The sequence below is a fragment of the Nerophis lumbriciformis genome, linkage group LG18 (genome assembly GCF_033978685.3).
Source record: "Nerophis lumbriciformis linkage group LG18, RoL_Nlum_v2.1, whole genome shotgun sequence".
Taxonomy (NCBI): domain Eukaryota; kingdom Metazoa; phylum Chordata; class Actinopteri; order Syngnathiformes; family Syngnathidae; genus Nerophis; species Nerophis lumbriciformis.
The window spans coordinates 13,354,055-13,368,905 of record NC_084565.2 but is presented as its reverse complement, the minus strand read 5'-3'; the positions used below and the strand labels follow the sequence as shown (position 1 = coordinate 13,368,905).

The 14,851-nt window shown below is 41.6% G+C and overlaps 1 protein-coding gene across 1 annotated transcript in view; it reads right to left on the bottom strand.

Moving 5' to 3' along the window:
- Nucleotides 1-1,658: 1,658 nt before the first annotated feature.
- The window catches only part of LOC133617612 (proliferation-associated protein 2G4-like), a 42,281-nt gene continuing 29,088 nt past the window's right edge, over nucleotides 1,659-14,851 (bottom strand). Inside the window, exons 8-13 of the mRNA XM_061977692.2 lie at nucleotides 11,364-11,442; nucleotides 11,153-11,286; nucleotides 10,992-11,086; nucleotides 10,782-10,909; nucleotides 2,950-3,003; nucleotides 1,659-2,455 (exon numbers count right to left, since the gene is read on the bottom strand). Coding sequence (XP_061833676.1) covers nucleotides 2,393-2,455; nucleotides 2,950-3,003; nucleotides 10,782-10,909; nucleotides 10,992-11,086; nucleotides 11,153-11,286; nucleotides 11,364-11,442 — 553 coding nt within the window. The 3' untranslated portion in view covers nucleotides 1,659-2,392. The remainder of the gene's footprint in view (nucleotides 2,456-2,949; nucleotides 3,004-10,781; nucleotides 10,910-10,991; nucleotides 11,087-11,152; nucleotides 11,287-11,363; nucleotides 11,443-14,851) is intronic.

Here is a 14,851-nt window from a genome sequence, read left to right as displayed (position 1 = left end):
AGAATTATACATTAAAATAAACATATTTGAAATAATTTTAAATTATCATAATAATTCATTTAAAATGACCATATTTAATTATTAAAATAATTGCTTGTTTATCAACAACTTTAGCATTTTATTCATTGCATTTTGAAGCTCTCAGAAAGAAGCCAAGTTATGTTATATTCCTTAAAATTTATTTATGCAAGTTTGAAGTATCAATTATCTAAACACAGTTTTGTTTGCATATTTTCAGGATGTATATATATATATATATATATGTATATATATACACACACACATATATATATATATGTATGAAATACTTGACTTGGTGAATTCTAGCTGTCAATATACTCCTCCCCTCTTAACCACGCCCCCACCTCCCGAAATCGGAGGTCTCAAGGTTGGCAAGTATGTCTAAGGCAGGGGTGTCAAACTCAAATACAGAGTGGGCCAAAATTTAAAATTGATTGATTGATTGAGACTTTTATTAGTAGGTTGCACAGTGAAGTACATATTCCGTACAATTGACCACTAAATGGTAACACCCGAATACGTTTTTCAACTTGTTTAAGTCGGGGTCCACTTAAATTGATTCATGATACAGATATATACTTTCAGATATATACTATCATCATAATACAGTCATCACACAAGATAATCATCAGGGTATATACATTGAATTATTTACATTATTGTTAGTTTAGGATTGTAGTTGCCTGGAGGCAGTGACGTGCAGTCACTAGAGGCAGGTGAGGCGGGGCCTCATGTAAAAAGAAAAAAAAAAATAATTCAATTGTTATATGTATCCAGTGATTATACTATAAAGTTATTTTCCATTTAACTTCACCAGTTTTAGATTATTTTTATTCAAAATCGCTGAATTTTCACATTTGCCGTTCAAATACTGAGAAGAGACGGTGCGGTGAACAGCAGCCAGTTGAGGCACGTCACTCAGTGCCTCAACATGGATTCCGGACTCGGCTAACTGCTGGCCTGCTGTGCAGTGAGACCGTATTGCTATATGAACTATATTATACATTTCCATAGTTTATTTAGTTAGCTGAGGTATATAATGTACAGTGTATTTTGTCAACAACTGTATGTGTGTAACGTATTTCTTGTGCTGAGCGATCATAAAACGGCTGCAAAAGACACACTGGCTGAGGCTCGCAGTAATCCCGCCTCCTGCACCCCCGCCGTAGAATGCACCCCCTGACGGGAGTGTTATATCAACTAAATCCCACACTTAAACTTTCCACGTGCAAGATTGAATCTATTTAAAAAAGTTATTTCATAACAAGTCAAAAAGTGCAAAAACAACAATGTTCGTGTTGGAGGAGTTGTGAATGACTGCAGGGCCACAACATTAGGTACACCTGCAGACTGCGGGTGTACCTAATTCACAACTCCTCCAACACAATATTATTAGGAGCCCAGTCTAGATTGTATATTTTTACTCATCCTTCCCCAGCGTTTTACCTTTTTCCCATCTTTTACGGAGCGCCCTGTTCTGTAACCCTGTACAGTTTGTTTTGTCTAATCTTGAACGGGTTTGTGCCGAAAACAAAGTTTCGTTGTACCTGTGCAATCACAATAAAGACCTACCTACCTGGGTAAATAAACAAAACAACATACTTCCTGCAATCATACAAACATTTGAGAAGAATAAATGTTAGGCAAAAATGTGCCTTTATTGAAAACAAAGGAGTATGAAAAGGTTTGTCATTTGAAAAGTCGTTTTTGCCCACGAACTGAGCTACAAAATAAAACTTTAGAGATGATCACTTCAGAAGCATCGACACCTTTTCCCGCTTCTCTCGTCATGAAGGTCATGGCAGTAAATTTAGCGTTTGTTCCCTTAACAAATGTTTCATAAAACATGGTTGACGCTCAAGTTGTCGGACACTACGAACCTTCTACACTTGCGCAACTATGTGTACATTATTAATCAGTTTTCCAACTCTTTTCTGGAAGTTCATCAGTAGTAGCAGTGATTTACATACACAAAAAGACATTTCAAGGTTCCAAAATGTGACTGTTATAACTTTGCTGCCAAAATGATTGAGCAGATATTCAATGGAGAACGTACAGCCCCTGAAAGCATCACCAACAATTAATTGCATCCGTCCATTTTCTACCGCTTATTCCCTCATAATTGGAAATCAAAAAAGCAAATTGTGTTCCTCCAACTAATGGCCAATATAATATTGACATGAGTTTTCAGTTAATGCAGTAAAGGGTTGAGCAATTAAACATGTCTGTTATTAAATATTCACTTTCTTCCCTCCCTGGTGCTCTTTTTTTCCCCATGAGTAATCGTGAAACCCGTTCTTCAGAATGACTGGAGGACAGTTGCTTCTCTTTGGGGTCTTCTGGCATGGCTGTGAACTGTGAAGGCCGTTCTTTATTGCGCCGCTTCAGTTTCCTCGCTTGGCTGTCCTGCTGCCGTTTCTGCCGTCTTTGTGGCCTGAGGGACATGGGAGGAAAAGGAGCGCATGTCATTTATGCCGCAGGGTCGTGACTCTTCGTCAAACAAAAAGACATGTTAGAATGTGAAACTGTAAATGTGATGTCAACATTGTAACCATATGTGGAATGCTCTCCCTGACCACCTGAGGGCACCACAGACTGTGGATGCTTTTAAAAAAGGCTTAAAAACCCTTCTTTAAAAAAAGGCATTTTTATAGATATATGCATACTAGTTCTAGCTATTAGGCTGTTCTAGTTTTGTTTTTATTTTTATTTATTTTTTTATTATTATTATTTTTTTCAATACACTGTAGCACTTTAAAGTTGTTTGCTCAATGTAAAGTGCTTTCTACAAAAAAAAAATCTATTATTATTATTATATACATGTTCTAAACACATCATTAGGTTACTTTTTTTTTTTTTTTAAGTTATTAATAAACATGTCTGGGGAAAAAAAAAAAAAGTCATCCGTGTTTTCAGTTAGAAAAGTACCTTCTTTTTCTTCTTCTTTTGTGCTTTCCGGCTAGCAGAGCTCTGTAGTAAAGTCTAGAAAAGAGACAAGGGTCAGTGTAAGAGATTTCCTGAAGTCCAAATAGGGTCCAAAGTGAGACACAAGGGCTGCACAATTTTGAGAAAAAAAAACCTAATTGCGATTTTTCTCACTAAAATTGCTATTCGATTTGCAATTTTGTATTTTAGACGCATTAACGCATAAGCGAAAATAACAAGTGAAGGAAGACGTGTTACTTTTAGACCGTCAATCTACATATTTTTGTCTCAAAATGCCACACATTAGAAAAATATGCAAAAATTTACTTAAAAAAATAATTGGCTTTATTAGACTCAGCTTTCAATCAATCAATCAATGTTTATTTATATAGCCCTAAATCACAAGTGTCTCAAAGGGCTGCACAAGCCACAACGACATCCTCGGTACAGAGCCCACATAAGGGCAAGGAAAAACTCACCCCAGTGGGACGTCGATGTGAATGACTATGAGAAACCTTGGAGAGGACCGCATATGTGGGTAACCCCCCCCCTCTAGGGGAGACCGAATGCAATGGATGTCGAGTGGGTCTGACATAATATTGTGAGAGTCCAGTCCATAGTGGATCCAACATAATAGCTTTTGTCTACATCAGGGGTCGGCTCTTTGATCACTCTGATGCGGCTCAGCTGCATACTTGCCGACCCCCCCAATTTTCCCGGGAGACTTCCGGATTTCAGTGCCTATCGCAGTTGTATGCATCTTCTGCTTGCACACGTAAGTGACAGCAAGGCATACTTGGTCAACAGCCACACAGGTTACACTGACGGTGGCTACCCGGTATATAAAACAACACTCTTACTAATAATGCACCACACTTTGAACCAAAACCAAACAAGAATGACAAACACATTTCGGGAGAACATCTGCACCGTAACACAACATAAACACAACAGAACAAATACCCAGAATCCCATGCAGCCCTGACTCTTCCGGGCTACATTATACACCCCTGCTACCACCAAACCCCGCCCCCACCCCAACCCTGCTCCCTCACACATTAACCCCCCCCCCCCACCCCCTCTCTGTGCGTCGGTTGAGGTGGGCGGGTGTATAATGTAGCCCGGAAGAGTTAGGTTATGTTGTGTTACGGTGCAGATGTTATCCCGAAATGTGTTTGTCATTCTTGTTTGGTGTGGGTTCAAAGTGTGGCGCATTATTAGTAAGAGTGTTAAAGTTTTTTATACCGCCACCGTCAGTGTAACCTGTGTGGTTGTTGACCAAGTATGCCTTGCTGTCACTTACGTGAGCAAGCAGAAGCCCCATATAACGTGTGGCTGGGCTGGCACGCTGATTGTAATGGGCACCAAATGCTGTACCATCACTGCACGTTCGAGAGAATAGTTGCTCTGAAATTCGTAGTCTGCCGGAAAAATCGGGAGGGTTGACAAGTATGACGCTGTCAAGCGCCATTCATATAAAACCCGCGGACCGCACTAACATTCAATTTTCATTATAAGGTGTGGGCCGCGTGTCTGAGACCCTTGGTTTATACATAGCACAAAGCAAAAAAAAAAAAACTTTGTATGCAGTGTTATTTCATTTTAAATTTCAAAAGATTTTTGTGGCTCCCATTGTTTTCTTTAATTTGTGAAACTGGTCAAAATGGCTCTTTGACTGGTAAAGGTTGCCGACCCCTGGTATACATCATACTCTTAAACTGAAGAAATAATCGATAGATACTAGAGATGTCCGATAATGGCATTTTTGCCGATATCCGATATTCCGATATTGTCCAACTCTTAATTACCGATTCCGATATCAACCGATACCGATATATACAGTCGTGGAATTAACACATTGTTGTGATGCCCCGCTGGATGCATTAAACAATGTAACAAGGTTTTCCAAAATAAATCAACTCAAGTTATGGGAAAAAAAATGCCAACATGGCACTGCTATATTTATTATTGAAGGCACAAAGTGCATTATTTTTTTTTAACATGCCTCAAAACAGCAGCTTGGAATTTGGGACATGCTCTCCCTGAGATAACATGAGGAAGTTGAGGTGGGGGTGGGGGGTGTATATTGTAGCGTCCCAGAAGAGTTAGTGCTGCAAGGGGTTCTGGGTATTTGTTCTGTTGTGTTACAGTGCGGCTGTTCTCCCGAAATGTGTTTGTCATTCTTGTTTGGTGTGGGTTCACATTGTGGCGCATATTTGTAACAGTGTTAAAGTTGTTTGTACGGCCACCCTCAGTGTGACCTGTATGGCTGTTGATCAAGTACGCCTTGCAGTCACTTGTGTGTGTGAAAAGCCGTAGATATTATGTGACTGGGCCGGCACACAAAGGCAGTGTCTTTAAGGTTTATTGGCGCTCTGTACTTCTCCCTACGTCCGTGTACACAGCGGCGTTTTAAAAAGTCATAACTTTTACTTTTTGAAACAGATACCGATCATTTTGAAACCGATACCGATAATTTCCGATATTACATTTTAAAGCATTTATCGGCCGATAATGTCGGCAGTCCGATATTATCGGAAATCCCTAACAAAAACTGTTCAGTGATTATAATGTAATGTAATAATAACATAATTCATGTAACCATTAAAAAAAACAACAACTATGATTTCTCATTACTGTTGAATTGTTTACCATTGTACTGTAATTGGAAGGTAAATAACTATCCCAAATAAATAAAAAACACAACCGACTCATTTTATTTAAATAAATATTAAACATCTTAAAGTGCATTTTTTCCCCAGTTAGAAAAACTATGATAGGCGTTGCCATCACGTGATCACCGCGTATCCGCTCATTCGTCCGTGTTGATGGGCTCATATTGCCCATCCCATTTGAAGGAGTAATATTACCACACGGGACATTTGACTTTGTAATCATATTTGTTCCCTCTTAATTTTTGTTACTAGCGGAATTTCTCACTCGGCAGTAAAAAGGCTCGCTGTCCGTGCTTCCTGTGTGTGTACCGTATTTTCCGCACTATAAGGCGCACCTAAAAACCACAATTTTTCTCAAAAGCTGACAGTGCGCCTAATAACCCGGTGCGCTTTATTACGATTCATTTTCATAAAGTTTCGGTCTCGCAACTTCGGTAAACAGCCGCCATCTTTTTTCCCGGTAGAACAGGAAGCGCTTCTTCTTCTACGCAAGCAACCGCCAAGGAAAGCACCCGCCCCCATAGAACAGGAAGCGCTTCACCCGCCCCCATAGAACAGGAAGCGCTTCACCCGCCCCCGGAAGAAGAAGAAAAAACGCGCGGATATCACCGTACGTTTCATTTCCTGTTTACATCTGTAAAGACCACAAAATGGCTCCTACTAAACGATCCGGTTCATAAAAAGACGCAATCTCTCCATCCGCACACGGATTACTACCGTATTTCACAGCAACTGAACCGCACTGTGGAACGGGAGCACGTACGGTGAATATTCGCTCCACAGGGAATGAGAAGTCATCCTTCACTGTGGTTCTAGCTTGCCATGCTAACTTCCACTCATGGTGATATTCAAAAGGAAGACCTTGCCAAAAGAGACCTTTCCAGCCGGCGTCATCATAAAAGCTAACTCGAAGGGATGGATGGATGAAGAAAAGATGAGCGAGTGGTTAAGGGAAGTTTACGCGAAGAGGCCGGGTGGCTTTTTTCACACAGCTCCGAAGGCGAACACACCTTCACTAAGACGGGCAGACAGCCTCGGACGACATACGCCAACATTTGCCAGTGGATCGTAAATGCCTGGGCAGATATTTCGGTCACAACTGTGGTCCGAGCTTTCCGGAAGGCAGGATTCACAGAACAACAGCGACACTGACTCCCGATGACTTCTACGAGACGGAACCGGCCATTTTGGATCCCACGCTTGCGCAACTTTTCAATTCGGACACCGAAGACGAAGAATTCGAAGGATTTACGAATGAAGAATAACTTCAGAAGGTGAGCGCTATGTTTATTTTGTGTGTTGTGACATTAACGTTCGAGCAACATTATGTTACTATTGCTCTACACCATTTTGAATTTTACTATGTTTGTGATTGCACATTTGCGTACATTTTGGGACAGAGTTGTTAGAACGCTGGTTTTCAATATATTATTAAAGTTTGACTGAACTATCTGACTGTTTTTTTGACATTCACTTTAGCGCAGCGTTTTTTTGACATTCACTTTAGCGCAGCGTAGGCGCGGCTTTTAGTCCGGGGCGGCTTATTGGTGGACAAAATTATGAAATATGTAATTCATAGAAGGTGCGGCTAATAATCCGGTGCGCCTTATAGTGCGGAAAATACGGTAAACCTGGCGGTCTGAGATTGTGGATGACTGAAAAGAGGGCTCACTACGTTCAGTTAATTCTACAGTTGAATAAAGGCGCTCAGGTGCTGAGAGCGACGCACAGAGTGAGACCTCTTTCTGCCAGTTTAAAGTTAAAGTCCCAATGCTTGTCACACACACACTAGGTGTGGTGAAATTTGTCCTCTGCATTTGACCCATCCCCTTGTTCACCCCCTGGGAGGTGAGGGGAGCAGTGGGCAGCAGCGGTGCCGCGCCCGGGAATCATTTTTGGTGATTTAACCCCCAATTCCAACCCTTGATGCTGAGTGCCAAGCAGGGAGGTAATGGGTCCCATTTTTATAGTCTTTGGTATGACTCGGCCGGGGTTTGAACTCACAACCTACCGATCTCAGGGCGGACACTCTAACCACTAGGCCACTGAGTAGGTTAGGTTAGCAAATGATGAATAAACGCGCAACTCAACAATTGTGATTGGACGTGTCCGTCACTCTAAAAAACAACGCATATTGCGATTACGTTATCGCTAGGGGTGTAACGGTACACAAACATTTCGGTCCGGTACGTACCTCGGTTTAGAGATCACGGGTCGGTTCATTTTCGGTAGAGTAAGAAAACAACAAAATATACATTTTTAGGTTATTTATTTACCAAATTTGCAAAATCTTCCACCAAAAATATTTTTCTTAGTGGAATATTTCATGTGAAGTAATGGGAACCTTGGATAGGTCAATAATTCATAATAACATTGATTTTGATTCAATATTATGTTTTGAGCAATGACAGTTTGAAAGGAAAAAAAAACAGCTTTGTTTTATTAGTCAACATTGCAACTTTTTTTAAATGACATTTAACCTTTAAGCTTTTTTATTTCACTTTTGTTATGTTTTTGTTTATTTGAATAGTATTTTTAGAATGTGCCGTGGGCCTTTAAAACATTAGCTGTGGGCCGGAAATGGCCTCCGGAGCACACTTTTGACACCCTTGCTATAGATAATAAAAAATTAAATGTGATAAATCTATGGATAAAAAGCAGAGCCTGCGCGTTTATCATAACTCTCTCTCTCTCTCTCTGTCTCTGCCCCTCCCTCACCAATGCTGCTGCACGCACAATTTGTTTTGTTTTTAACCCCTTCTTAACCCTGAACGTAGTGTAACGACCTGCTGAAGTTGATGTTGTGTTCTTGAGAGTGATATTTAGAATCCCTATTGTTGTGAACGTAGCACGCCTGTAAGGTGATTGGCGAAGAAGGAGGAAGCGTTGTTGCGGAAATGAGGAGTGAGGGTAGATGTGCGTGTGGAAGGAACGAGATAAGTTGAGCTGTGTTAGTATAAGTTGCTCAATAAAAGTTTAAAAAGAGCGTCAGACTTGGTGTGCACTTCTTCTGGACGCTACAGTACATTGAAAATACACGCAACCCTTACTCAAAATGCCGGACATTTGAGGCATTTAAGAAACTCCGCCGTGACAGCCCCGCAAAAGAGGACATGTCCGGTGAAAAGAGGACGTATGGTCAGTCTATCCTAGCCCGTTAGCTGCTAGCATGCCGTGTGTTGTGCCTCGGTGTGCATTGTTTACACAACGTGCGTTACGCTACTTAATACCTGTATGTCCGTGTTAGGGATGTCCCGATCCGATATTAGGATCGGATCGGCCGCCGATATTTGCCAAAAAATGCGTATCGGCAAGGCATGGGAAAATGCCGATCCAGTTAAAAAAAAAACTCCGCTCTGTGTTTTCCAACGCACCTATTTAAATAATACATTCCACTTTTCTGCTGCTCCCTAATTTCTGTTTCTCATTTTCCAGCACACCTTCAACACATCCACAGGTCTGTGGATTCTCACGCAGTTGCTTTTAGCTGCTGGCATTACACGACAGGCTCTTCTCACTCTTTCCTGTGTCTCCCTCTCACAGACAGCAAGCGCACCTTCTTACACACGTCACATACTGTCACGCCATACGTCACATACTGTCACGTCATACGTCACATACGTATACGTCCTCTCCCAGCAGAGAGGTAGCAGCATGGCCAACGTTAGCTGTGATGCTAGCGCAGCCGTGTGACCAACGTTCTCTCTAAGGTGCGCGCTTGTGCAATTGCGCACTGCTCAAACGTCCTCTGCGCATAGCAATTATATGCCATGCACAAAATCAAATGAAAAAATAAGCGCATAACAATTTTCGACACACGGACACTACAGAGAAAACAGTTTTCGTCATCATTGTTCAAATATTATAACGTCTGTCGAGACGCTTATCTCCATTCGGTGCCACACGTTCACACCATCAAAATGCCGAGGCAAAAATTTCTAGATCAACACCGCATGAAAAAATTAATGATTTTTTTTTGTTGTGATTTCCTTCTCTGCATGAAAGTTTAAAAGCAGTATGAAGAAGAATGTTTTAATGTAGACATGCAAGCCTTGAAAGAAAATTTTGAAAATCACGACTACATTTCCTGCAAATGGGTGCATTTCTACCCTATATTTTAACTTTAGATTTATTCTCATATCAAACTCTTTTGGCTGTCTTTTTGACACTTACGTCCAGCGCCCCCCTCCACACCCCAGATTATAAATAATGTAAATAATTCAATGTGATTATCTTGTGTGATGACTGTATTATGATGATAGTATATATCTGATAGTATATATCTGTACTTCAATTTAAGTGGACCCCGACTTAAACAAGTTGAAAAACTTATTCGGGTGTTACCATTTAGTGGTCAATTGTACGGAATATGTAGTTCACTGTGCAACCTACTAATAAAAGTCTCAATCAATCAATCAAAACACATAGAATCATCATACTGCTGTGATTATATGCATCAAGTGTTCATTCAAGGCTAAGGCAAAATATCGAGATATATATCGTGTATCGCAATATGGCCTTAAAATATCGCAATATTAAAAAAAGGCCATATCGCTCAGCCCTAGTTTCAATGATGCCATTTCTGTTTGTCATGTATAATTTTGTCTATTTTGTGTTTATCCTTGAATAAACAGGTCAGTTTCTTGTTACCAACCATTGTGTATTATTCAAACTCCCCTAATTCAGCTGGCTAGTTGTTATCAAGAGTACTAAAACCCTTTTCAACATGATTCTGACAACTAAGTAGGCTAAATAACTTTAAACTTTAATACATGCTCGGATAGGCCAGTATCGGTATCGGTCAGTATCGGTATCGGATCGGATCGGAAGTGCAAAAACAATATCGGTATCGGATCGGAAGTGCAAAAACCTGGATCGGGACATCCCTAGTCCGTGTGGAAACTCGTTCGGTACACCTCCGAAACGAACCGGAACCCCCGTACCGAAACGGTTAAATACAAATACACGTACCGTTACACTCCTAGTTATCGCACTAATTAAAACCTCAATGTCAATTAATCGTGCAGCCCTATAGAACACTAGTCTAAAAATATAATTAAACATGAAAGGATTTAGCTTGTTTACAAAAACAAAAATCAAACTGGCCCCCTTTGGTCCTTGGATGTTTCAGTATATGTCCTCTGTAAAGCTGACTTGTACCTTTAGCTCTGGGTCCTGGACCTCATGCTCCGACTTGTACAACTCTGGCTCAAAGGGGCCGTTGGTGATTCTGTGAGGGCCGTTGGGCATCAGCAGCACGGTGAACTTAAACTGAGCTACCAACTCCCCTGCGAGCAAGGACACAAAGAGAGGTGGAAGATCAGCGTGTGTGGAAGAGAAGACAACACATTGGGAGGGAAACACTTTTACCTTCTTTCTCGTGCAGGACACTGAAGGGCTGCAGCAACTCGTGCTTGGCACACTCCACCACTCCCAGCCGGGCTTTGGCCTCGTCTTCAAACGCCCTGGGGGAAACGGTCAGAAGCATCGGTAACATTTCACGATTCCATCTCGAGTTCGAGTTTTCTCACCTGAGAGTGAAGGGCATGACGTCAAAGCGCCGCTCGACCTCACTGAAGAACGTACGGGAAGTCTTCATCTTCAGGCCGTACTGCTTACTAGGGTCCCTCTTGTAAATGGTGGTCCTCAAACCTCCATCTCTGGCCTGATGTCAGAAGAGGGGATCTTCAATCCGGCACTCGGCGCAAATTCAAAATAATCTTACGGCGTCAGGCCACTGACCTTTCCTTCGCCTGTGCTGACCAAGACGTCCACCGCGTAAACTTCGTGCACCTCAAACTCCGCCTTCTCGTGGTCCTTCCTGGATACGACGAAACAAGGCAGACAATATTTGACAACAGGTGTCACTCAACAGGGCATGTTTTGGATAATGACAGTGTTGCCATTTCTACTGGAAATCAAAGGACCATTAGGGATAGGTATGGAAACTTGGCACCATAACAGGACTGATGACGGTGTTGCCAGTGGCAACCAGACCGAAAAAACATCAGTGCTATATTTAGCTTACTGAATTTAGGTACCGTATTTTTCAGACTATAAGTCGCAGTTTTTTTTCATAGTTTGGATGCGACTTATACTCAGGAGCGACTTATGTGTGAAATGATTAACACATTAGCGTAAAATATCCAATAATATTATTTATCTCATTCACGTAAGAGACTAGACGTATAAGATTTCATGGGATTTAGCGATTAGGAGTGACAGATTGTTTGGTAAACGTATAGCATGTTCTATATGTTATAGTTATTTGAATGACTCTTACCATAATATGTTACGTTAACATACCAGTTGGTTATTTATGCCTCATATAACGTACACTTATTCAGCCTGTTGTTCACTATTCTTTATTTATTTTAAATTGCCTTCCAAACGCATACTTGCCAACCTTGAGACCTCCGATTTCGGGAGGTGGGGGGCGTGGCCGCGGGTGGGGCGGGGCGTGGTTAAGAGGGGAGGAATATATTGACAGCTAGAATTCACCAAGTCAAGTATTTCATACATACATACATACATACATACATACATACATACATACATATATATATATATATATATATATATATATATGTATGTGTGGGAAAAAAATCACAAGACTATTTCATCTCTACAGGCCTGTTTCATGAGGGGGGGTACCCTCAATCATCAGGAGATTTTAATGGGAGCATTCGCATACCATGGTTTATATAGGGCACAGAGTGGGTGGGTACAGGCTGGCGTAGGGGCGTGGTGATTGGCTCATGTGTTACCTAGGAGGTGTTTCCGTCTATGGCGGCATGCTGTTACAATTTCGCTGCGCTTGTTGAGGGATGACAGGTCTGGACGGTAAATAATAAACAGTTTCTCTTTCAAGCATAGGTTGCATCATTTATTACCACTATTGTAAGGTGTGCTGGATGCAAGAATTTGCCATGTTATTGAATATTCAACATTATTGTCTTTGAGGTCCCAAATGTGTTTGCTGAGTTCTGTGGTATTTCGCAGGTTTTGGTTCCTGAAAGAAGCCTTGTGATTGTTCCATCTGGTTTTGAATTCTCCCTCGGTTAATCCTACATATGTGTCGGATGTGTTAATGTCCTTGCGTATTACCTTAGATTGGTAGACAACTGATGTTTGTAAGCACCCCCCGTTGAGAGGGCAATCAGGTTTCTTTCGACAGTTACAGCCTTTGTTGGTTTTGGAGTCGCTCTGTCTGGGGGCCGACGGCTCATTTGCAATTGTTTTGTTGTGGTTTGAGATGATTTGTCGTATATTGTTCATGCAGCTGTAGCTCAATTTAATGTTGTTCTTGTTGAATACTTTTCTTAGGGTGTTGTCTTTGGGAAAGTGTTTGTCAATCAGATTGAGGAATTTGTGTCCAATGTTAGTTGAGACGTTTTTGCTGTATGGGGGGTTGTACCAGATGATGTCGTTTCGTTTTCTGTTCTTTTTTGGCTGGTTTCCTGGCGTGGGTTCATAGGTGAGGGTGAAATTGTATCCGCTTTCATCAAGGGCTTTTTGGTACGGGGGGGTTGCTTGGTCAAATTCAGCTTTGCTAGATGACAGCATCGATAGCCTTTTATTGATTCCGGTAGGTATTCTTTTCGTGGTGGTGGGTGGGTGGTTGCTGTCATGGTGCACGTATTGGAGTGTTGTGTTGGGTTTCGTGAATGGTTGGTAGCTGTTATTTCTCAGGTTGAAAGTGACGTCAAGGAAGTTGACGGTTTGCTTGTTGGCTTCAATCGTGATCCGTAGGCCGTTCTCTTTGAAAATTTGGCATATGCGCTTCTTGGTATTCTCGCTGCTCCTTGGCGAGGCGCGGCACACTGCCAGTCCGTCATCACGGTAAATACCAAGGTTCAGATTGAGGCTAGCGAGCTGGGAGAGGAGGAAACTCCCAACGAGTTCACACGTTTCTGCTCCGTCAAAACTTCCCATAGTGACGTCAAATGTTGCATTGTTCTTTTTTTGCCATGGTGTACTGTTGTGGATGAGAATGGAGTTTTTTGCGTGGATGATGATGTTTCTTTCGTTGCCTGTGATTGAGTCGTAGTCTGAGGCGAAGTCTAGTGCTTGAGTCAGTAGGTCTTGCGTGATGGAAGGGTAAAATTCTTCGATATCAAAGGAGATAAAGTTGTGCTGTTGTTTGTCTTGGATGTTATTGAACCATTTGATTACTGCTGCTGTATTTCTCCATTGGTTGAGTGGTGTTTTGTCCTTGATTTTTGTGTTGACTCTGTCCAGGATTATTTTGCTGATTTTTCCTATTTCAGATTTAGTTGGGTTTATTAGTCGGCATGTTGGGTTATTTGCGAAGTTGGGTTTGTGGTCCTTCAATGTGATGAAGGCTTCCTTGTTGGCTGTGGCGTCCACCCTGTCCTCAATGTCCAGTTCAGCCGCGATCCTTTTATTTTCCAGGTGGATGTTCTGTAAGGTGTTGGGTTGCGCTTTTTTGTATGATTTGGTGATGCTTCTGCCCAGTAAGGTGTGATGTTCTGGTATGTCCATTCTGTAGAAGTTTGTGGTTTTATCGGCAGCTATGATGAGGTTGTTTACTTTCTTGATGCGCTCCTTGTCATTTTTCAGCTTGGTGAGGAGTGGGTTGCGGATTGGCTTGAATTTGACTGATTGTATCATTTTGAGCATGTCGTTCTCAAAATCCTTTAGTTCCTCAACTGTGGGTGGGTTCTTGGTAGATTTGAATCCGTAAGTTTTCTTTTGCGTTCCTTTTGTTTCAGGGTGGAGGAAAAAATGTGCTTTCCACCGCATCCTTCTTAGGAAGTGTTCCGTCTTTTCTATGAGCCTTAGCTTGTAGTCATTCTGCGCGGGTATGGGAATGTTCTTCGTGGAGTAGTCGATGTTGAATTTTTCCATTTCTGATCGTCGTACAGTGCTCAACAAATGTCAATTTGGAGCGGAGTATATGTCTTAATAAGGTTATCCAAAAAATAGTGCTCGATACCGTAGTAGAGCGCAATATATGTATGTGTGGGAAAAAAATCACAAGACTATTTCATCTCTACAGGCCTGTTTCATGAGGGGGGGGTACCCTCAATCATCAGGAGATTTTAATGGGAGCATTCGCATACCATGGTTTATATAGGGCACAGAGTGGGTGGGTGGAAAGCACATTTTTTCCTCCACCCTGAAACAAAAGGAACGCAAAAGAAAACTTACGGATTCAAATCTACCAAGAACCCACCCACAGTTGAGGAACTAAAGGATTTTGAGAA